General features: G+C 43.8%; 1 protein-coding gene across 1 annotated transcript in view; it reads right to left on the bottom strand.

The window, feature by feature from the left end:
• Positions 1-23,602, bottom strand: part of LOC144596765 (metabotropic glutamate receptor 1-like) — a 175,572-nt gene that overhangs the window by 29,389 nt on the left and 122,581 nt on the right. The window contains exons 5-8 of the mRNA XM_078405527.1: positions 21,354-21,600; positions 7,664-7,832; positions 7,298-7,424; positions 4,805-5,735 (exon numbers count right to left, since the gene is read on the bottom strand). Of these exons, the coding sequence (XP_078261653.1) occupies positions 4,805-5,735; positions 7,298-7,424; positions 7,664-7,832; positions 21,354-21,600 (1,474 nt within the window). The remainder of the gene's footprint in view (positions 1-4,804; positions 5,736-7,297; positions 7,425-7,663; positions 7,833-21,353; positions 21,601-23,602) is intronic.

The raw sequence follows: 23,602 nt of genomic DNA, 5'->3' as shown, positions 1-23,602 counted from the left end.
CATACCCCCTGACTCCGCTATCCTTAAGAGCTCTATCTAGCTCTCTCTTGAATGCATTCAGAGAATTGGCCTCCACTGCCCTGAGGCAGAGCATTCCACAGATTCACAACTCTCTGACTGAAAAGGTTTTTCCTCATCTCAGTTCTAAATGGCCTACCCCTTATTCTTAAACTGTGGCCCCTTGTTCTGGACTCCCCCAACATTGGGAACATGTTTCCTGCCTCTAACGTGTCCAACCCCTTAATAATCTTATGTGTTTCGATAAGATCTCCTCTCATCCTTCTAAATTCCAGTGTATACTCCAGTCTTTCAACATATGACAGTCCCGCCATTCCGGGAATTAACCTAGTAAACCTACGCTGCACGCCCTCAATAGCAAGAATATCCTTCCTCAAATTTGGAGACCAAAACTGCACACAGTACTCCAGGTGCGAATCACTGATTTAAACAGTACGGAAATGGGCCCTTCAGCCCAACGTCCATTCCGAACAAGTTAATTTGCTTGAGTTAATCCCATTTACCCGCGTCGGCTCATATCACTCTGTCTTTCCTATCCGTGTATCTGTCCAAACGTATTTTAAATACTGTAACTGTATCTGCCTTGACAACTTCCTCTTGTAACTCACTGACTGCCTTTCACAGCTGTGCTGATGCACCCGGTATTTGTCGTGAGAGTCATTGGGTGCAGTGAGGTTTTTTTCTCCTGGGTCACTGAGGTGTTGGAAGACTTTTCCAGTCTTACAGTGCTGATAAAGTTGTACGTCATACCTTCAAAGACAGTGTTGATTGATGACCATGAGTGTTGTTTGTGTGTTTGTTGGGTGAGCAAGAGTGTATCATGTGAGAGAAGGATGGTATGGCCTCTGAGTTTGAAGAAGATCCACATGACTACCTTTTCCTTTTTCCTGCCCCATTATGTTTCTATGTTTCTAATATGCGCAAGAATGTTTAAGGATGTTTACATAAAGTGTGGTTGACCTGCTCCATTTCAGTCTCTTCCGTGGGTTATGTTCAAGCAGGGAAGAAGGTCTTAACTATAAGGAGAAAGCACAACCCGAGTCTCACATCTTCTGCTCTAATCTCCGGCCTTTGTTCCAATCATCTCCCTAACAACCCCCACCCCCTCCCTTCTCAGCTGTGTCCATCTATTACCTGATATGCTTTGTCCTGCCTCTTCTCTCTTTCAGCTTTCTCCCCTGCCCCCCCACCCTCCCCATAATCAGTCTGAAGAAGGGTCCCGATCCAAAATGTCACCGATCCATGTTCTCCAGAGATGCTGCATGACCCGCTGAGTTAATCCAGCACTTTGTGCCCTTTTGGGCACAACCCGATGTAAGAGCTATCTTTAGCTCATACTTTGCATCAGTAGCTGGCCCTGTATCATTACAAGTTGTGGCAGCAATCTTACATTTGAAACACTTTCAAAATACGAGTGGTATCAAAATTTCAATGGTGAGTTACAGTCTGGATGCAAGCTGCTCTGGTGTTACAATTTAAGGCTCCTGTCTTACAAATGCTCCTGAGTATGAGTATATTTTGTAAGCACCCTGGGCATCTTTGTTGAAAGGGTGTGCCCATGCTGAACAAATTTAGCTAATTAATCCACGGTGCTACAATAATCCCAATTTGTGTCAGGAATCAGATATAAGAAATGGTACAAAATACTGGAATAACTAAGCAGGTGAGGCAGCAACCTTGAAAAACATGGATAGGTGACATTTTGGGTCCCAACCCTTCTGAAGAAGGGTCACCTATCCATGTTCTCCAGGGATGCTGCCTAACCCGTTGAGTTACTCCAGCATTTTGTGTCTTTCTTTGGTAAACCAGCATCTTCGGTTCCTTGTTTCTACAGGAATCAGATATTTGTGCCTTGCTTTCCATAGGTTAACTGAAAAAACAACCAGTAAGATGAAGTTCAACAAGAAACAGTAAATACCTTTTCTCTGCAGAATGTGAACAGCAATAATGTCATGCCAGTAATATACAAATTCTCATCCAAATCACCATGTTTGGCTGAATCAAAACTACTACTCCATGTTCCCCATCTGATTTTGTTTCGAATCTGGTAATTTACTCTTGCAAGTTCCCTTTGACTGTTGATACTCCTGAGCCTATCTTATCTCAATGAATAACTGTTTGTGTGGCTGTGTAGACCACATGGCCAGACAAATAATCCCAGAGACCTCCCAAAAAAGCCGGTGTTAAGAGAATACCAGAGAGTCCCCAGCACAACGGCTGCAACGGGAATCGGTGCAACAGTCTGAAAATTTGCTGATTGTGAGCGAGCACTTCTTTTTTAAAAATTTTTATTCTGTTTATTAGTTTTTACAATTATTTCAACAATGAACAAACAATACGTGTAAAGATACACCCCCACCCCCCACCCCCCCGCCCCATCCCAGACGCAGAGATAAACATTGACATTAGTAAAACAAATACAAAGTATTAAAAAAAACAGACAAGGGAGGAAGAGTGTAGGCAGACATATAAGCAGTCAACACTTTGGTTTATCCCCATTCTCTAAAACAATCATTAAAGTTTTTGCATAATTTAGAAACGGTAACCATGTTTCTTTAAAGCTTTCCTGTGAACCTTTGAGAGAGAATCTAATCTTCTCTAGCTTTAAGTGATATAACACATCCTCGATCCATCTATTATGAGTGGGTGGCAATACATGCTTCCAATTAAGAAGTATAAGACGTCTAGCCAAAAGAGAAGTAAAAGACATAATTACTTTTAGATATCGGGGGGGGGGTATTAGTTCCAGAAGGGACACCAAAAAGAGCTGTAAGAGGATTGGGTAGAATATCTATACCGGATATATCCCTAAAGGATTTAAAAATCCCCGTCCAAAATTTAGACAGGCGGGGGCACGTCCAAAACATGTGAATCAAGTCGGCAGGTGTTTGTCGACAACGGTTACATGCGTCACTCGTGCCGGGAAATATTCTTGCTAGTCTAGCGTTAGTGTAATGCGTGCGATGCAAAATTTTACATTGTATAAGACTATGTCTAGCACAAATTGAGGAAGTGTGAAGAAGTCCCAGCACAGTTTCCCATGTCCGATCCGTCATGCCAAACCCCAAATCCTGTTCCCAAGCTACCTTAAGATTATGGAGAGATTCAGGCTTAATGGAGTCTATTTCAGTGTGTATAATTGAAATCAGCCTCTGCGCATTGGGATTCAAAAGAAGAATAGAATCAATTTCAGAGTAAGTGGGCTGACTTGGAAATTCTGGAAATTGCCTTTGTAAGAAGTGCCTGACCTGAAGATAGCGAAATAGATGTGATCGGGGCAAGTTGAACCGTTCAGACAGGTCTGGAAATGATAAGAAGGTCCCATCACCATACAGATCATTAACAGTTCTGATACCCTTATCAAACCAGGTTTGAAAAGTAAAATCAGTACATGATGGTTTAAACAAATAATTGCGATGTATTGGAGAATACAGGGATGTCCTTGTAAGACCAAAGTGTCTCCTGAATTGCATCCAGATCTTTAAAGTGTGCGTAACAGTGGGCATAGAACAGGCAATAGAGGCAAGCGGTAAACCTGAACAAACTAAAGAGCAAAGAGAGTACTGGCACGAGGACAGCTCCATTTGTGCCCAAAGAGGAGTGTTTTCCAGATTAGACAAGTAGAGAAGCTTCTGAATATTACATGCCCAATAATACATAAGGAAATTTGGAAGGCCCATCCCCCCCATTGACTTGGACCGCTGGAGATACTCTTTCCTGATGCGCCGTGGTTTGTTTCCCCATAAAAAGGAAGATATGGTCTGGTCCAATTTTACAAAAAAGCTTCCCCTAATAAATATTGGTATATGTTGAAAAAGGTATAAAAATTTTGGTAAAGTAACCATTTTAATTAGGTTAATGCGACCGGCCAGTGATAAGGGCAGAGACCTAAGAGATGCAGGCAGAGAGTTACGGAGCTGGGACCGTTTCCACTTGTACAGCAGGTTTAAAGGAGTTCTCTTTTTAAATCATGGCCACTTCTGACAAGAATAGGAAGAGCTTTCTTTCATTGGTTAGAGAGCGAATGAGAAGGGGTTGGGGGGGGGGGGGGGTCATTAATTTAAAACAGACATCCGCAGAAGGAGAGGAGGGAAGAGGAGAAAGTTCTTCACATGCAGACCTATGTTTTTGCCCTAAGGGATGGTCACACCAGTGATCCTTAACCAGACAAGTGGCAGGTTGTCCACTGCATTCTAGAGACAACACACACCATGGTCAGTGTATACTGAGCAATGCCTGCTTCAGGGATGGTGAGACCAGAATGGCATAAGCTGCCAGACAGATGCAGGAACCATGAACCAGGAGATGTGCTTCCTGCAGCATTGGTCCCAGTGGACTCTACCGCTACAGTTGTTTAAAGATTTGCTTTTGGGGACTGGGCAACACCAGCTGCATCCAGTGGGCCAGGAGCCACATGCCAGCCAGGTAAGATCCCATCCCTGAAGAGGCCAGGAGCCACATGCCAGCCAGGTAAGATCCCATCCCTGAAGAGGCCAGGAGCCACATGCCAGCCAGGTAAGATCCCATCCCTAAAGAGGCCAGGAGCCACATGCCAGCCAGGTAAGATCCCATCCCTGAAGACGAGCGAATCAGTTTGAGTGCCAATTGCCCAGTGGAGCCACGAATTACACAATGGAGCCACGAATCCCAGTATCTTGTCTTTTGCATCTCTGTCCTGTCCCCACCACAGAAGCGTGCATGTGGAGGTTACACTGACGACTGAGTGAGAGGAATGATCATACATTAAAACACAGGGCTCTCTCAGTGCAAGGCTGGAGCTCCTTACCTCGCGTTGCTGGCGGTGGTTTTCTTCCTCTTAAACATGTCGAGCAGGCTGTTGGACCTGAAAGCCACCTTGCCGTCACCCACGTGCATGCGCACCACGTCCGAGGTGGTGAACGCACTGCGGACGTTGCGCTCAGGCTTGGCGATGATGATGTAGATCTTCGGCGTGAACATGCAGCCCAGGGCCACCGTCACGCTTAGACTGACCGAGAAGCTGGTGGTGATGATCTTGTAGTTGCTGCCGAAGTAGATGGGGATGAAAGCCAGCCATATGATGCAGGTTGTGTACATGGTGAAGGCTATGTACTTGGCTTCATTGAAGTTGGCGGGGACGTTCCTTGTCTTGAAGGCGTAGTAGGTGCAGCTCATGATGAGCAGCCCGTTGTACCCGAGGGGAGCCACCATGCCCAGGTTGCTCGTGTTGCATATGAGGAAGACCTCGTTGATGTTGGGGTAGGAAAGGACAGGGGTAGGGGGCTCCAGAATCAGCAGCGTGATCACAATGGTCAGCTGAACGCTGATCAGTATGGAAGCAATCACCAGCTGGGCCCAGGCGCTCATGAACCTGGGCTTCTTAGTGCAGATCTTCTTCTTGCTTCCGGCCAGGATTCTGGCGATGCGGTTGGTTTTGGTCACCAAGGCGGAGTAACACATGGCAGCGGAGAGCCCCACCAGGACCCTCTGGAAATAGCAGGAGGCCAGAGTCGGCACGGCCAACAGTGTGAACGGGCAGATGTAGCCCAGGAAGATGCCGGCCAGGATGATGTAGCAGAGCTCCCGGCTCGAGGACTTAACCACCGGTGTGTCCCTGTACAGCATGAAGATGAGTGTGACAAACATGGTGGCAAGGATCCCTAGGCAGGAGAAGATCACGGCGATCGCAGACTCCACATCGCTCCATTGCAGGTGATTCACAACAATCCTTTGACAACCTGTGCAACAATAGAAAGAAATAAAAGGTCAAAATAATATTTTAAAGCTGTTTAATATTTAAAACCGGATCTCCCAGTTGCGAATCATTTTCACTTCCCTTCCTATTCCCATACTGACCTTTCTGTCCTGGGCCTCCTCCATTGCTAAAATATGTGCCCTTCCTAGACGCACATATTTCTTCTTTACCCTTCCAACTACAGTTCACGACTCTTCAATCCTTTTTGTCTCACACCTTTATTTAATCTCTGGTCTTTGTCCAACCATTTGCCTATCAAAACTGCCCCTTGCCTGTGTACACCTGTTACCTACCACACTATGTCCTGCCCCTCCTCACTTCCAACATTCTTCCCCCTCTCCATTGCAGAAAGTTGTCAATGCAGCCCAGACCATCACGCAAACCAACCTCCCTTCAATTGACTCCATCTACACTTCATGCTGTTTCAGAAAGGCCACTAGCATAATCAAGGATGAGTCTCACCCTGGTCACTCCCTCTTCTCTTCTCCCCTCCTCCATCAGGTACAGAAGTTTGAAAACACATACCTCCAGATTCAGGGATCATTTCTTCTCAGCTGTTATAGGGCAACTGAACCATCCTATCACCATCTAGAGAGCAGTCCTAACCTCCAATCCAGCTCATTGGAGACCATCGAACTATCTTTAATCGGATTTTACTGGGCTTTATCTTGCTCTAAACATTATTCCATTTATCCTGTATCTGTACATTGTGGATGGCTTGATTCTAATCATGTATAGTCTTTTTGCTGAATGGATAGCATGCAACAAAAAAGTTTTTCACTAAATGTTGGTAGACGTGACAATAATAAACTAAACAAACCACATAACAAACAACTATTATCGGTCTGAAGAAGGATCCCAACCCAAAACATCACCCATCCATGTTCTCCAGAGATGCTGCCTGACCTGTTGAGTTCACCAACCCTCTGTCTTTATTTTAAAAATTGCTTATCTCTTTAAGTGATTTGCTGCCAAATTTTAGTTGAAATGTTCCTGTCAAGAATTTTGGTGCTAGGGAAATGTAAGCTGTTTTTATTTTACTTTGTGTGCACATTTTCAACACCTTATAGTTCCTCAGGTTCAAGTCTTTTATTCTTGTTGAGTGGCTGAGAAAACTGACCCATTTTTTAAACATCTAAAGGCCCATCAATCTAGAAGAACTTGAAGACTCTAAGAGTGAATCTGGGAAATGAAGCCAACAGCCGCTCTCATTGATTACTCATCAATAATAAGACACTTGGCATGAAGGATTATCAAACTTCATGATTCTGTTTATGGATCACTGGATGACAGGTGAGAAAAATCTGATTTGCCAACCACATTTAAACGCATACTGATCAAAACATAAAGTGCTGGAGGAATTCAGTGGGTCAAGCAGCATCTGTGGAGGGAATGGACAGACGACTTTATTCGAAAGTTGAGAAGAGATCTTCTCATTGCCCTGCATATTAATAACGGGACATGGGACCTTCCACAGCCCCCTGAGATGTCACATTGCAAGGGTGCTGCCCATATCCCAGGCCAGTTCCCTGAAAGTGTTGTTACCTGTGAGGTCATGGTTCGGCCACCAGCCCAGATCACAGGCTCTGCACGTGAACTCATCGTGCATGTATTCATTCTCCTTGCACGTTGTGCATATCCAGCAGCAGCTCACCTCCCCCTTCCGGATAACCTGCCCAAGGCGGAAAGAAAGAGAGAGGACACCTTGGTAGAACATGAGGAAATGTTGGGAATCGCCTAGCAGTACATGGCGAGAGGATAGAGAGTGACCACTGACAGAGTGAAATGACTTTTTCACTCTGGGTTCCCATTGAATAGAAGGGAAACAAAATCCAATTGGAAGCAGTGGCTGATCCCAGCAAGTTGGCCGACCATCAGAGTGGCCTGTGGCCCAACATTGGTTGAACTCACCTTAATCTGACCTCTGGTGCACGGATCACTACAGACAGAACGCACCATCTTGGTCATGTTCAGCTGAAGCTTGTTGTCGTCCAGGTCCAGCAACCCTTCGTACCAAGTCCCTATGTTCACGTAGTCGTACAGACCATTCTCTGTAATTTGAAGATTCATAATATCATACCTGGCAATTTAAAGAAGAAGTTTAACTGGGACCGGTACTCTCTGGTGTGCATTTCTGTAGTGACCCCATTGTGGGGAAGGACTTCACTCAATGAGAGTGCGGGTCCTGAAGATAGGCAGAGACCATGTCTCTAACTCACACTCTCTTTCAGGAAGGCTTCCCGCTGGGTGCACAAGGTTGTTGAATAGAATAAACGTGCACAGTAACGCTCCTGTAATCTGGTGCTCTTGGGACTTCAATTAGCAAAATTTCCAGACTATTGGAAGTTACTCCAATTAAAAGCCAAACATTTTCATTTTTAAAATATATGTTTTGCTCAGATGGTATAATAAATTTCCCAGCAAACTTCGTGAGTTTAAAGGGAGCAGGGAATATACAAGCACTTTGGGTCCCATCTCCGTGTGCAAATCTACCCACATTCCTGACCGCTGATATTCTAGACCCCAATGCCGCCATACACCAGGCCAACCACATCATCACATACGCGGATGACACCACAGTCGTGGGGCTCATCACCAACGGCGATGAATCCGCCTACAGGGACGAGGTGAGGCAGCTTGAGCTCTGGTGCAGAGACAACAACCTCTCTCTGAATGTCGACAAGACGAAGGAGATGGTTGTCGACTTCAGAAGGGCTGGAGCAACTCACTCCCCCCTGCAGGTCGACAGCAGTGCTGTGGAGACAGTGCACAGTTTCAAGTTCCTGGGAGTGCACATCACAGACAATCTCTCCTGGAGTCAGAACACCTCCTCCTTGGTGAAGAAGGCTCAACAATGCCCGTACCTCCTAAGGAGGCTAAATAGAGTTGGTCTGGGTACATCCATTCTCTCCAGGTCCTACAGGTGCACCATCAAGTCCATTCTGACCTGCTGCATCACTGTCTGGCATGGGACCTGCTCAGCTGCAGACAGGAAGGACCTGCAGCGTGTTGTGAAGCCAGCCCAGCACATCACTGGAACCAGATTCCCTGCCATCAGTGACATTTACAGAGGAAGGTGCAAAAAGTAAAGCCTGCAGCATCATGAGGGACTCCTCTCACCCCTTCCAAGGTCTATTTGACCCGCTGCCTTCCGGAAGAAGGCTGAGGAGCATTAGCTGCAGAACCACCAGGTTTGGGAGCAGCTTTTTCCCTCAGGCTGTTCGTTTACTGAACTGCCCCACCTGATTCGGGTGGGGGGGTGGTAGGTGTGGCTAGCACTTCACCTAGCACTGCACCGTATAATCTCATTTAATGTGCAATCAATAATTTACCTGCTCTCATTGATGGTTTTAAATTCACCGTTTACATGCTTTAAACCCTAGGTTAAATGCTTTACCTTTTACCGTTTACATGCTTTAATCCCCTGTCTATATGTATTGTATTGCACTGTCTAATTGTATTGTACTGCACTGTCATCCCCTGTCTATATGTTTTGCATTTGTATTGCACTATGGCCCCCGGAGGCACTCTGTTTCGTCCCATCCGTTACTGAGTTGGATGATCAGCCATGATCATATTGAATGGTGGTGCAGGCTCGAAGGGCCGAATGGCCTACTCCTGCACCTATTTTCTATGTTTCTATGATCTGTAAGGAGTGGAATGACAAATAAACGAAATAAATAAATATATTGATTAATTAAAAACACTGACTCCTGTAGTTTCATGCACGTTTAGCCACAAGCACTGGCAGCTTTATCGTCATGTGCTTCTACCAGACCATGATTAACTCTGCAAGAATTCCCTGGCGAGCACTCACAGAACAGTACCACAGCTCACCCATGGAGATGTTCTCATCAACTGCGACTGTGTGTCACATTAATAAGTGATCTGCCCCTGCATTAATCACCACCTTCACTGGAAGACCAGTTCCCTTCGCCGTGACCATGTATTCACCAGTGCTTGGGTTTGTGCCCCTGTCAGTAGGTGTATCATTAATTTCTGGTGTGTCTAATGGCCGTTCAGCACCCTGGTGATGGAGGACCCCTCTGTGGCCACTTTCCACTGACCATTCTGGCCTTTCATGCCTTTTAAGGTCAATGGGACCCAAGGATCTCCCATGAAAGGAACCTTACAGATATCATTCACCAAAGGAACGTTTCCACATGTTCAGTCTCTAAGACTACGGGTAAATCTGCTTGTTGTCCTTGAGCTCCCCAATTGATCCATGACCTCTCGTGCTTGCAATTATCACTTGTCTACTTATGGAAGCTCATTCTCTATTTTCCTTACATCTTCCTACTCCCTCAAGAGACAACATCCCAGAATGGGATAATATGGGTTTTTTGTTGTTGTACACAGAGGCAATTTGAGGTGGAGCTTTTAGCAGAACATACCTTACTGAAGGAGGTAACTTTCAACTGAACTGCAGTGCCTGATGATCAATCTATTCAGGTCAAATCATGTGGTACATTCAGTATTTAATGATAACTTTACACTTACTCATTTTACAAACACACCTCTTTCCTAGAACCTCAATTGAATTAGATTTTTAGTGGATGAATAGGTTAAGATGGAACAAGTGATATCAAAGCAAAATCATGTATTATTTAGATACTGAGACTGGAACAAGCTACATATAGGGAAAAGAGACAAAACATGACTCAGTATCGACTCAGTATCTTAGCTGCAGGGAGAAGAACCTGGCACAGGATCGGGTTTGTCTGCACAGCCTCAGGCCATCTCCTCTCTCCCCCACCTCCCCAAACCCAGCTCACTGACTGCTGAACTCACCCATTCCTTCTCTCCCGAGATGCTGCCTGACCTGCTGAGTTACTCCAGCATTTTGTGAATAAATCATCCAGTCCTTTGTTGGATCCAGATTAAACTAGTCAATTGTTTATTTAGGTAGCTTTTGTCCTTCAATGCTCCTTAACCTTCACTCATCTGGAGCCCTATGCGCACATCACATCTGTTTCTGGTGACCAATGTTGGATTGTCATCTGGTACTGCCTCATTTTTAAGTTCATATCCTTGCACTCAGTTCCCTCAGCTCTGAATCCATCCAAGAATTTTCTGTTCCTTGACGTCTAGCCTTTTATGCATGCTCATTTTATTGCCATATCACGGGAGACTGTGCCTTCAGGATCTGCCCAACCCCTGAGAACAACTATTTATTTCTCTATAATGCTCCACCTGGCTTCATCAGACTCTTTAACGCCTCTCTCTTTGATCAAGTGTTTAGCTTTTGGTCAATGGTCCTTACGTTTCCTAGTGCAGCTCAGTGTAAACTTTTGTCAGTCAGCGTTCCTGGGTGGTATATAAATGCAAATCGGCATTGTGTGTTTCCAGCAATATCTGTTTCTGCTTGCTATTTCACAAAGACACAATGTATGTGTGAGAGAAACTCTTTTCGGGGTGATAATTGGATCAGAGATGTGAGAGGATATCAGATAAACATGTGTGGCTACATCTGGAATGAAATCTAACTGATAATTGGTATGGATGCTCAGTTCCCATAAAGAAAATAAACGAAACAAAGCTCCAAAAAACTCAAGGGGTTTTTGTTTTGCTCATGAATTAATGCAGCCAAGTCGCTCCATCGTCTCAAATATTTACCATGAAACAAAAGTGATGGTGTGTTTCTTCTTCAAGAATGGATGCTGCTTAACCCTTTGAAGGGCAGGTCTGACTGTTCAATATTCCCGAGTAGGAACTACAAATGCCACAGAAGATCGACCCAAAAAGCTGGAGTAACGCAGCATCTCTGGAGAAAAGGAATAGGTGGCGTTTCGGATAGAGACCCTTTTAAAGTCTCAATCTTTGATCAAGTGTTTAGCTTTTGATCACTGCTCACCCACTCTCCCTCTGAAGAAGGGTCCTGACCCGAAAAGTCATCCATTCCTTTTCCCCAGAGATGCTACCTGGCCCGCTGAGTTACTGCAGCATTTTGTGTCTATGCTCAATATTCCTGACATCTGAGGAAGCTGTGAGCAGTTGTGTTTAGTTTGTGTTGCACCTTATCAGCAGTTTTTCTTAATGATGGTTGAAAGTGACAGTGAGGTGGTGCACTGCGACTGGTAGTGCAGATGGTGGGAGGTGGCATTTGAAGATTCATTCACTAATAGACAATAGACAATAGGTGCAGGAGTAGGTCATTCGGCCCTTCGAGCTAGCACCGCCATTCAATGTGGTCATGGCTGATCATTCACAATCCGTACCCCGTTCCTGCCTTCTCCCCATATCCCTTGACTCTGCTATCTTTAAGAGCTCTATCTAGCTCTCTCTTGAAAGCATCCAGAGAATTGGCCTCCATGGCCTCCTGAGGCAGAGAATTCCACAGATTTACAACTCTCTGACTGAAAAGGTTTTTCCTCATCTCCGTTCTAAATGGCCTACCCCTTATTCTTAAACTGTGGCCCCTGGTTCTGGACTCCCCCAACATTGGGAACATGTTTCCTGCCTTTAACGTGTCCAATCCCTTAATAATCTTATATGTTTCAGTAAGATCCCCTCTCATCCTTCTAAATTTCATTTCAATACTTCACTGTATTGTGACCTTGTGCTTCACTGATGCATTGTTTAATGAACAAACATGAGTGGTGTTGACTCATTGTGGGAGAATGCATTGAATTCATGGCACAATGAGTGTAGAGAAAGCCTTGTAACAATTGTGTTTACTGTCAATATGTTTTGAGTAAAGTATATATTTGAAATATGATAAGCCAATGAACAGTGATGTTAGCCCTGGATACATGCTGAAATCACTGCAATGAACGGCCAGCAACAATTTTGAGTACTGCCGACAGTGAGTCAGACAGAAGATAGACACAAAATGCTGGAGTAACTCAGCGGGCCAGACAGCATCTCTGGGATGAAGGAATGGGTGATGTTTTGGGTCGAGACCCTTCTTTAGACTGAGAGTCAGGGGAGAGGGACGCTAGCGATACGGCAAGGACACAAATAGAAAGTAAGGTGTATAAAGGGCAGATTGAAGCAGTTGATGATCAAAGTCAGACAGAGATGGTTTAATTATGCCTTGTGTTAATCGCGTGCTCATTTCTTGAGTTTCATAGACCTAAAGTTCATTATTTCTCCCAACTCATGTAGAACATACTGTAGAACTGTAGAGCACAGGAACAGGCCCTTAGACACACAATGTCTTTGCTGAACATGATGCCAGAACATGAGATTAAAATAATCTCTTTTGCCTATCTGTGATCCATTCCCTACATATCCACACATCCATTTAAAAGCCCTATAATTGCCAGTATCGTATATGCCTCCACTACCACCCCCAGCAGGGCATTCCATGAACCCACACCTCTCAGTGTCAAAAAATGGACCCACACATGTCCTTTAATCCTTGCCTGTCTCACCTTAAAGCTATGCCTTCTAGTCTTTGGTATATCCACCCTGGGTAAAAGATTCTTACTGCCTGCCCTATCTATGCCTCTCGTAATTTTATATACTTCTATCAAGTCTCCCCCACCCAACCTCCAAAGCTCCAGCGAAAACAATCCAAGTTTATCCAAGCTCTCCTTATAGCTAATACTCTTCAGGCAGCCTCGAAGAGTCTCTAATTATTTGTGCACAGGATCCCAAACTAACACATTATTAAGTTATGATTGTATGATTCAGTTTGGAGGAGCAGTCGTTTGGGTGGAAGATGGGAGATTGGTCAGGGCGTGACTGAATTAGTTTAATCTGAAGGGATCTTTTTAAAAAAATAAATATTTTATTTAAATTTTAACAGAACCCATACGTTATACATTTTACATTCCTTAGTAAACAATAGTCACTGACCTATAACTTCGATTATACATGTATTGTTCTGTATTTTCTCCCCTCCCCCCCACCCCCCCCCCCCACCCCCCCACCCCCCAGTTCAAAAGAAGGAAAAAGAAAAAGCAGAAGAAAGAAAGAAAAAGAAAAACCTGGAGTCCTGAGGGAGTCACTTCCGAGTAGTTTCTTTTTAAATTCTTGTTAGGTATCAAAGCAATCCTGAATTTAACTACTTCCTATTCTTAATCCTAGCTTTGCCATGAATGGGTTCCACACCTTCAAAAAGAAGTCATATCCATTTCTCAGATTATACGTTGCTTTTTCTAATGGGATACAACTCCGCATTTCTGCATGCCATCTTTCAAATCTTATTTCATTTTGTTCTTTCCATGTGACCGCAACACATTTTTTTGCTACTGCTAATGATATTTTGAGAAATCTTTCTTGATGTTTATCCAAACTTAGCTTTGGTATTATTCCTTTTGTATCTCCTAGCAAAAACAACCTTGAATCCATTGGTATGATCTTATTCATCAATTGATCTAAAAACTTTTTTAGGTCTTGCCAAAAAGGAATTACCTTCTGACATGCCCATGTAGAGTGTATAAAAGTGCCCACGTCTTGGTTGCATCTAAAACACCTTTCAGATGAGTTTGGTTTAAATTTATTTAATTTTTCCGGGGTTAAATATAGTTGCTGCAAAAAATTATACTGTACTAAGCTGTATCTCACATTAATAGTATTTTTCATACTATCTAAACACAGTCTTTCCCAACTTGGTTCATCAATAATAATATTAAGATCTGTTTCCCATCTTTGTCTTGCTTTATGAATTCCTATCTTTGGACCAGATATCTGTAGTAGTTTATACATTGATGATATAATTTTTTTCATTCCCTTGCCCTGAATCAAGGATTCGATTCCTTTAATCTGAAATAGAGACATTAATCTGAAGGGATCTTAAGCATGGATGGTGCTCCAGTAGCAGATGGGCAGAAGGAGTGACACACTTAGATAATGTTACAGAGGTTAAAGCAGGCGTAATGATGATAGAGCAAAAGTGGGATCATGAGCTTAGCTCTTTCAGATAAGTGGGGTTGCAACCATTCTGGGCCAGACTGACACAGCAGGCATGGAGGGAAATGAACCGGGAGGGGGGTTCGAGTTGAGTTTATTTATTTTATTTTGGAGATACTGTGTGGAGACCGGCCCCATGTCTCACTGCAACTGCACTGACCAAACGATCACCCATACACTAGTTTTAACCTACACACCAGGGACAATTTACAGAAACCAATTAACCTACAAATTTGCACATCTCTGGAATGTGGCGGAAACCAGAGTACCTGGATAAAACCCATGCGGTCACAGGGAGAATGTGCAAAGGTAACGTGCATAATCGTTTAGGTGCAGGGTTTAGGTTTAGGTTTATTATTGTCATATGTACCGAGGTATTGTAAAATATTTGTTTTGCATTCTATCCAATCGGATCAGATACTATACATAAATATAATCAAGTCAAACTCAAGTACAAAATGTAGAGCAAAGGGGAAGATACAGAGTGCAGAATATTGTTCTGAGCATTGTAGTACACCAGTTCCACAAAGTCCAATGTCTGCAATGGGGTAGAGGTGAAACCAACGCTACCCTATCTTATGGAAGGACCATTCAAGAGTCTGATAACAAAAATAAGTTGTTCCTGAGTCTGGTGGTGTGCGTTCTCAAGCTTCTGCATCTTCTGCCAGACAGGAACGGGGAGAAGAAGGAATCACAGGGTTGGGACAAGTCTTTAATTATGTTGGCTGCTTTTCTGAGGCATTGTGAAGTGCAGATGGTCAAAGGATCAAAGTCAAAATGTTTACCTTGGGAACATCATGATGAGTCCAAGTTTAGGTGAATGCACAATGTACAGTGATTAGGAGTGACAGTATGCTCCCAGCTCAGAGTTAAAAAAAGTAGCACAAGTTAAAAGATGAAAAACAGTAAAAAAGGAAGCAACCATTTGCTATGTGGCCAGCAGTGAATCGAGATTTGACTAATGGGCATCTCTAAATACTGCATTAAAATCGACAATGGACACTACATGGAAGGTATGATTTCAAAATTAATATTTGCATGAATATGTACATTTTATTACGTGTTTTTTTGGTTACCGTCAGGTGAAAAGCCAAGAAAGCAAAAGTATTGATCATTGTGCACTGTACCTCTGGGGATTATAAATATGTACAAATTAATTTGATTACCTGCCTGTGTGATTTTTTGCAATGTCCGTGACTGGAAGGCAATTTCTATCAGATGATGATGACATGATTAATTCCAAGATAAACCCCCCCCCCCACCCCCACCCCCAAATGTTAGGTCGAATTTAAACACTCCAGCTAATATATTGGATATGACATCCAGCCACAAATAATAAATCCTACGTAAACCACCACGAGTAACATATTTGAAATAAATTATGCTCCAAAGTACTTTCCAAATAAATATTGAAAAATAACGGTTTCCAATCTTACAGTCATGAATAATATGTTATTGTCTGTACCTCTCATGATGGAGTGACTGTACACATACCTTCAAGGTTGGCAGAGGAGCGGCAGGTGAAGGAGTGAGTGCGGGGATTGGCTGACCAGGTAATCTCTCGGAGTTGCTCAGAATTTGTTTTTGCAGGAGCGGGCGAATTAAAAACTGGTCGGGACTAGCCTACAATCACATACCTTCATGTTCGGCAGAGGAGCGGCAGGTGAAGGAGTGAGTGCAAGGATTGGCTGAGCAATTAAATTAGCAAATTGGTCAGTTAGCTAATTAGTCAATTTAACAGTTAACATTAGCAAGGCTTGCTCGAGTCTTTGGTGAGGAGACTATGCCAAAGGTTGGAGAGGGTGAGGCGCTGTAGGAAAATGACAGGTAAGCTGAGTCAGTGTGATGTTTGCAGGATGTGGGAGGTCAGGGACACCGCTGGTGCCTCTGGCTGCTACAAATGTGGAAAGTGTGTCCAGGTTCAGCTCCTGAAACACCGTGTTGGGGATCTGGAGAGGCAACTGGATGACTCTGGATCATCTGAGAAAACAAGATGTTCCTCAAGACCTCCAGCGAGATTGTTACACCGAAGGTACCGGAAGAGAGAAGGTGGGTGACGGTGAAGAAAGGAAGGAAGCTTCTTTTCAAGAGACCCCAAGAGGGTTGTACCTCTTGAAAACAGGTTCACCCTCTTGGAAGCTGTTGGGACAGAAGACACTGCCAGTCTGAGCGGCGAACAAGTCTGCGAGGCAGAAATGTGGCGCTGAGGCAAAGCCGAAGAGACCGACATCAGGCAGAGCTGTGGTAGTAGGGGACTCCATCGTGAGAGGTACAGACAAGGGTTTCTGTGACAACAGGCGGGATTCAAGGATGGTATGTTGCCTCCCTGTTGCCAGTATCTAGGACGTCACAGACCGAGTGCAGAGCATCCTCGAGGGTGAAGGTGATAGTGCATGTCGGCACAAACGACGTCGGGAAGAAGAGGAAAGATATTCTGCAATGTAACTTTAGAGAGCTCGGAAGAAGGCTGAAAAGCAGGACCTCCAGGGTGGTTATCTCCAAATTGCTTCCAGTTCCTTGTGCTGGTGTGGGCAGGAACAGGGAGATGGGGGATCTGAATGTGTGGCTGAGTTGCTAGTGCAGTGGGCAGGGATTTAGATTCTTAGACCACTGGGATCTGTTTTGGGGTAAAGGTGAATATCATATCATATCATATATGTACAGCCGGAAACAGGCCTTTTCGGCCCTCCAAGTCCGTGCCGCCCAGCGATCCCCGTACATTAACACTATCCTACACCCACTAGGGACAATTTAAAAAAAATTTTTTTTTTTACATTTACCCAGCCAATTAACCTACATACCTGTACGTCTTTGGAGTGTGGGAGGAAACCGAAGATCTCGGAGAAAACCCACGCAGGTCACGGGGAGAACGTACAAACTCCTTACAGTGCAGCACCCGTAGTCAGGATCGAACCTGAGTCTCCGGCGCTGCATTCGCTGTAAAGCAGCAACTCTACAGCTGCGCTACCGTGCACCTCAACAGGCGGGGGGGCCAGCATTCTGGCAGGCTGGTTTGCCATTGCTACACGGGTGGTTTTAAATGAAATAGTGGGGGGGGGGGGGGGAGGGAGAGGGGGGGGACGGACGAGTAATGGATTAAAAGTATTATATATAAATGCGTGAAGAATAAGAAGTAAAGTGGATGAGCTGTTGGTGAGGGATAAAATTCAGTCCCTTGCAAGAGGTGACATAGGGACTGGACCCCTAGAAAGGGAGTTTGTAGAGTGCCTCTGAGATGGATTCTTAGAACAGCTTGTACCGGAGCCTACCAGAGAGAAGGCAATTCTGGTTCTAGTGTTGTCCAATGAAGCAGATTTAATAAGGGAACTCAAGGTAAAGGAACTGCTTGGAGGTAGTGACCATAATATGATTAGTTTTAATCTGCAATTTGAGAGGGAAAGATGAAATCAAAAGTGTCAGTGTTGCAGCTGAACAAAAGGGACTATGAAGGCATGAGAGAGGAGTTGCCAAGGTCGACTGGTAAAGGATCCTAGCAGGAATGACGGTGGAGATTGGTGAGCAAAATTAGAGCACCATGGTATTGGGGGTAGGGTATTGACATGCATAGAGAATTGATTGGCAGACAGGCAGCAAAGAGTAGGAATAAATGGGTCCCTTTCAGACGGCAGGCAGTGGCGAGTGGAGTGCTGCAAGGCTTGGTACTGGGGCCGCAACTATTTACAATATATATTAATGATTTGGATGATGGAATTAGAAGTAACACTAGCAAGTTTACATATGTGAACTGCGACGAGGAGAAATGCAGATTCAGTGATCACTTCGCAGATAGCCTGCATTCACCCCACAAGACTTCTGTTGACTGCCGCTTTAATTTCCAATCCCATTTTCACTCTGATCTCTGACTGTGGCCTGTTGTGCAGGAAAATAACTGCAGATGCTGGTTCAAATCGAAGGTATCACAAAATGCTGGAGTAACTCGGCAGGGTCAGGCAGCATCTCAGGAGAGATGGAATTGGTGACGTTTCGGGTTGAGACCCTTCTTCAGACTGATGTCAGGGGAGTGGGATCTCTCCTGAGATGCTGCCTGACCCGCTGAGTTACTCCAGCATTTTATGATACCTATGACTGTGGCCTCCTGCACTGTTGCAACGAGGCCCAATGCAAGCTTGAGGAATACCACTTCCTCTTCCATCTGGGCACATTGCTGTGTTCTGGACTCCATATTGAATTCTCCAGCTTTCGGTAATTCACTCTTTCTGTCTTTATCAGAATGGGCTATTTCTGGCACTCATCCATCTTTGATTGTGGTTCAGCGTTTCTCACTTCATTACTGTAGTCTGGCATGTCGTGCATGCCCCACAGCTCTGCTATCAGCAACAAATAACATCGACCATGGAGCATAATCCAATTCATTTGTTCTCACCCAGTCAGTGATATTTCCTTTGTTCCACCCATCTCTCCCCCACTTTCTCTCTGACTGAAATCTAACTTGTTTTCTCTCTTTCCCATTTTCGATGAAAAGTCCAGACTTGAAATGTCCATTGTTTCTCTTTCTGCAGATACTGCCTGACCTACAGAGCTTTTTCAGGATTTTCTCTCTTTATCTCAGTTTTACAGCATCTGCAGATTTCTCGGGGGTTTTGTTGAGGAAGGATATGGTCAATTCCTAACCGCAGAAAAGATTTGTTGGAAAAACAAGCAGAGGGCTTCCCCTCTCCCCTCAGGTAAGAGGTACAGAAGTGTGAAAACGCATACCTCTAGATTCAGGGACTGTTTCGCCCCAGCTGTTATCAAGCAACTGAACCATTCTATCAACAAGTAGAGAGCGGTCCTGAGCTACTATCTACCTCATTGGAGACCCTTGGACCATCTCTAATGGAGCCTTACTTGACTTTATCTTGCACTAAACATTATTCCCTTTAGCATGTATCTGTACACTGTGGATGGCTCGTTTGTAATCATGTACTGTCTTTCCAGTTTAGCACGGAACAAATGTTTTTCACTGTACCTCGGTATACGTGACGATAAATGAAACGAAACTAGGGCATGGCCTAGGTACTAAATGAGCACTTATCTTTATTAAAGATAGATGCTGCCAAAGTCATTGTGGCTGAGATTTTGAACAGGCTGAAACATGAAAGAAGGGAGGCTTTAGAAAGTTTAGCAATACTTATTGTAAATGAATAACTAGATTCAAATGAGCTGCACCTCAGCGTCTCAAAGCATTTGCAACTTCAGCAACCCATGTTTCATCCTGGCTGCGTGTGGAGGTTGCAGTGACAACGTGGGTTTTCACCTGAATGACCTGGTTGTCTCTGACATCACAAAAATGTGCCAGTTGTAGGTGAATTAGCTACTGTAAATTATCCCCGGTGTAGTTGGATGACAGGAGAATTGGGGCAAGGAGTCGTTGATGGTCATCAAGAAAAAAAATACGTCACAGGGAAATACCTGAGGAAACGGAAATGTGGAACTGATGGTATTTCTGAGAGCTGGCTTGGATGGAAATGGATGAATAGCTTCTTTCTACGTTGTACGAAAGTATGAAAACATAGGAAATGTGAGATTACCGAGGGAAGTAAGTATCAAATGGATACAGATATTATAGATGAAATTTAATGTAGAGAAGTGCAAAAATGACAAAGTTGGTAGGTTGAGTGGAGATAATAAAGAGCTTGGAGGATGCAAGACAAAGCAACAGGAGCAGAGAGGCCAGGATTACCTGTTCTCAGATCATTGAAAATGGCAAGGCAGGTTGAGAAAGGAATTGTGTCCTTGGAGCGGCGTAAATTTAGATGGACACAATGCTGGAGTAACTCGTGCAGCATCTCTGGATAGAAGGAATGAGTGACGTTTTGGTTCGGGACCCTTCTTCGGAGTCAGGGGAGACGGAGACACTGAGATAAGGACGTATCAGGTGTGTGAACGAGACATCAAAGGGGATGCGGCTCAAGGAAAAGGTAATCATTGATAGCTCGGAAAAGGTGACAACGAAGCATACAGAGATAAAATTTAAGGAAAGGGACAGTCAGACTGGTGGGAGAACTAGGAACGGAGAGGGAGGGAAAGCAAGGGTTATTTGAAGTTCGAGAAGTCAATATTCATACCGCTGGGGTGTAAACTGTCCAAGCGAAATATGAGGTGCTGTTCCTCCAATTGTAATTTGAGAAGGTGATTTGACAGTGGTCATCAAAATCATGTACAGTCAACAGAGCGTAAATAGAGAAAATGTTCCTGTTGATGCAAATGTCAACAATCAAGCACATCGAGTTGAAGTTAATGTCAAAAGAACTGGGAGGGACTTCATAAAAGTACTTTTCACAGAGCAAATAGTCAAGATCTTAGATTCAGTGTCAAAGGCACGTGAAAGCACGTTCAATCGGCTCTTTCAACAAAGGAACTGAACGGATACTTGAGAGCGAATAAGTGCATGTCTGAGGAGAAAGAGCTGGGGTTGGAACCAATTCGATTGGGCTGAATGGCCTCCATTTTATGCTTTAACGAGTCCCAGCGAACAGACCCAATTAATACATTTCAACAGACTCCTCCAAGTAAACACCCCTAAATATGCCAAATAAACCCAAAAATAAACCTCTCAAATAATATACTTTCTGAAGTAAATACCCATAAATTATGCATTTCAAATAAAGGGTTCAAGGATTTCATGATGATTAAACAACCCATTAAAGCACAAACCCAAAATTACACACACAATAAACACCTCAAATAATGTATTCCAAGTAAACAAAATCAAATAACCTTGCTGAAAGCTGATTCTTACCTTGCTGGAGAATCTCCATTTTCATCAAACCATACTTCCTCACCAGAAACTCCAATGAAGGAAGTCTTTATTATGAAATTGAGCAATTTGCTACCGTCAACAGGCTGCATTGCATCACATAGTCCCGTGTGGCCTGGACAGAGAGCTCTGTGCATGTCATGCAATCCATGGGCCATGGCATAAATCGCATTAACGATGAAACCCATCTTGGTGTCTTGGACGTAATTGTCTGCTAGATTTTCATTCCCTGAGGAAGAGAAACAGGTTTTCAGCTGTGACAAACTTCGCAATTGTATTCAATGACTGCTATTTTTACCGAGAATAAATGGGAAGACAAGGTAAATGAGAAGTGAGTGATTTGGGGATGCCAAGCTTGTCATTGATAATTTTCTTGATGGATTCCATCTGGTTTGTTCTGTTGTGGGTGAGATGATGATTGATATTTATCTCTTCACATTGCATCCTTGCATGTTTCGTCACAACCTAATTTGTTCCATTAGTGCTAGTGTACTCCTTTCGATGGAGATAAGAGATTGACGTTGAACAGTGCAGAGTGAATAATTGCCCAAGAAAATGTTGGATGGAATAGCATGCACAATATATCTGATTTGCATCATATTGGTACTGGACTTCGTTTCCTGCATTAACCTTTGGGAAGTTCTTTTGGTAGGGAAAGGAAGGGGAATTAATCTAATTTACCTCTGTCCTTGATCTCACCAAAGTGTTTTATAGACTGCTTTTGGGAAGATAATAAAAAAATCATGTTAAAGCGTTTGCAATGTTATAACGTCTAATGCATTCAATCGCCCCCTTTATTACTATTGTGCCGAAGTCATAAAACAATATTGCCTGGATATTGGTCTGTATAATCATAGGCAATGCAGGTTCCACTATGGGTGGCATGGTGATGCAGCTCGTATAGCTGTTATCTTGCAGCTCTAGAGACCCGACTTCAATCCTGACCTCAGGTGCTGCCTGTGTGGACTTTGCCCATTCGCCCCGTGAGCATGTTGGTTTTCAGCTACTCTGGTTTCCTCCCACGTCCCAGGGACGTGCAGCATGAAATTGTCCACTGCAAGTTACTTCTGATGTGTACGTGAATGATGGGGGGGGGGGGGGGGCTGTTTATGAGAATCTCGAGACAAGAACAAACATGGAATTAATTTAGTGCAAATAGGTGGTTGATGGGTGTCACAGATTCAGTGAGCCAAGGGCCCTGTAGGAAGGAACTGCAGATTCAGGTTTACACTGAGTATAGACACAAAATGCTGGAGTAACTCAGCGAGTCAGGCAGCATGTCTGGCAAAAAAGGAATATGTGACGTTTCAGGTCGAGAAACCTTCTTCAGACTGAGTGTCAGGGGAGAGGGAAACTAGAAAAGTTACAAAGAACAAATGAATGGCTTTGATTTGGTCTTTTCATACCTTTTATTCATTTGTTTCTGTAACTTTTCATACCTCTAGTTTCCCTCTTTCCTGACTCTCAGTCTGCAGAAGGGTCTCGACCTGAAACGTCACATATTCCTTTTTCCCAGAGATGCTGCCTGACTCGCTGAGTTACTCCAGCATTGGTGTCTATCTTCGGCCCATTTTCTGGTTGTATCTGTCTATAACTCCATGACTCAGACCTATGTGGCTATTGTATTAAAAACCTACAATGCCTTAATGGCATTTGGTCATGCTCCACCAATTTAATGTACATTCAGATTAAAACTGCTGTTTTAGTTAACTTTTCATTCCCAAACCAGTGTCCATAAATATAAGGAGGACACGGATAAGTATAGTAATGTAAAGAATGCATGAGAACCCAACAACGTCAAGAATGGTTACAATATGGATCTTGCTACCACGAAGCATGACTGAGCCAGTAAGGGGAAGTTTGCTAAAGAGCAGCATTTTGGATGCAAAAAAAGGCGATACAAGGTAGGATGGGGTTGAGATTTGTGAGGAAGGTCAGCATTGGTATTGACCATTTAAGTCAGAACAGCTTGTACATTACAGCTCTGCACATTACACATGATACCATGTAATATACTCAGATTATTAAAGTTCCCGAATAGCTTGTTTATAAATGGATGTCAAATCGTTCCACAGTTTTGAGACAGATTGTTACACAGAGAGCCGATGACAATGAAAGTAAATCACTTCCACAGCTGGTTTGTTCCGTGATTCATCATGTTATGATTTCTGACTGACAGTAATGTTCCTTTCCTCTTGGTGCTGGCTTTCCCCACTGGGATATCTTCATAA

Source organism: Rhinoraja longicauda, chromosome 9, assembly GCF_053455715.1.
Source record: "Rhinoraja longicauda isolate Sanriku21f chromosome 9, sRhiLon1.1, whole genome shotgun sequence".
NCBI classification, from domain to species: Eukaryota; Metazoa; Chordata; class Chondrichthyes; order Rajiformes; family Arhynchobatidae; genus Rhinoraja; species Rhinoraja longicauda.
This window is presented reverse-complemented; position numbering and strand designations above follow the sequence as displayed.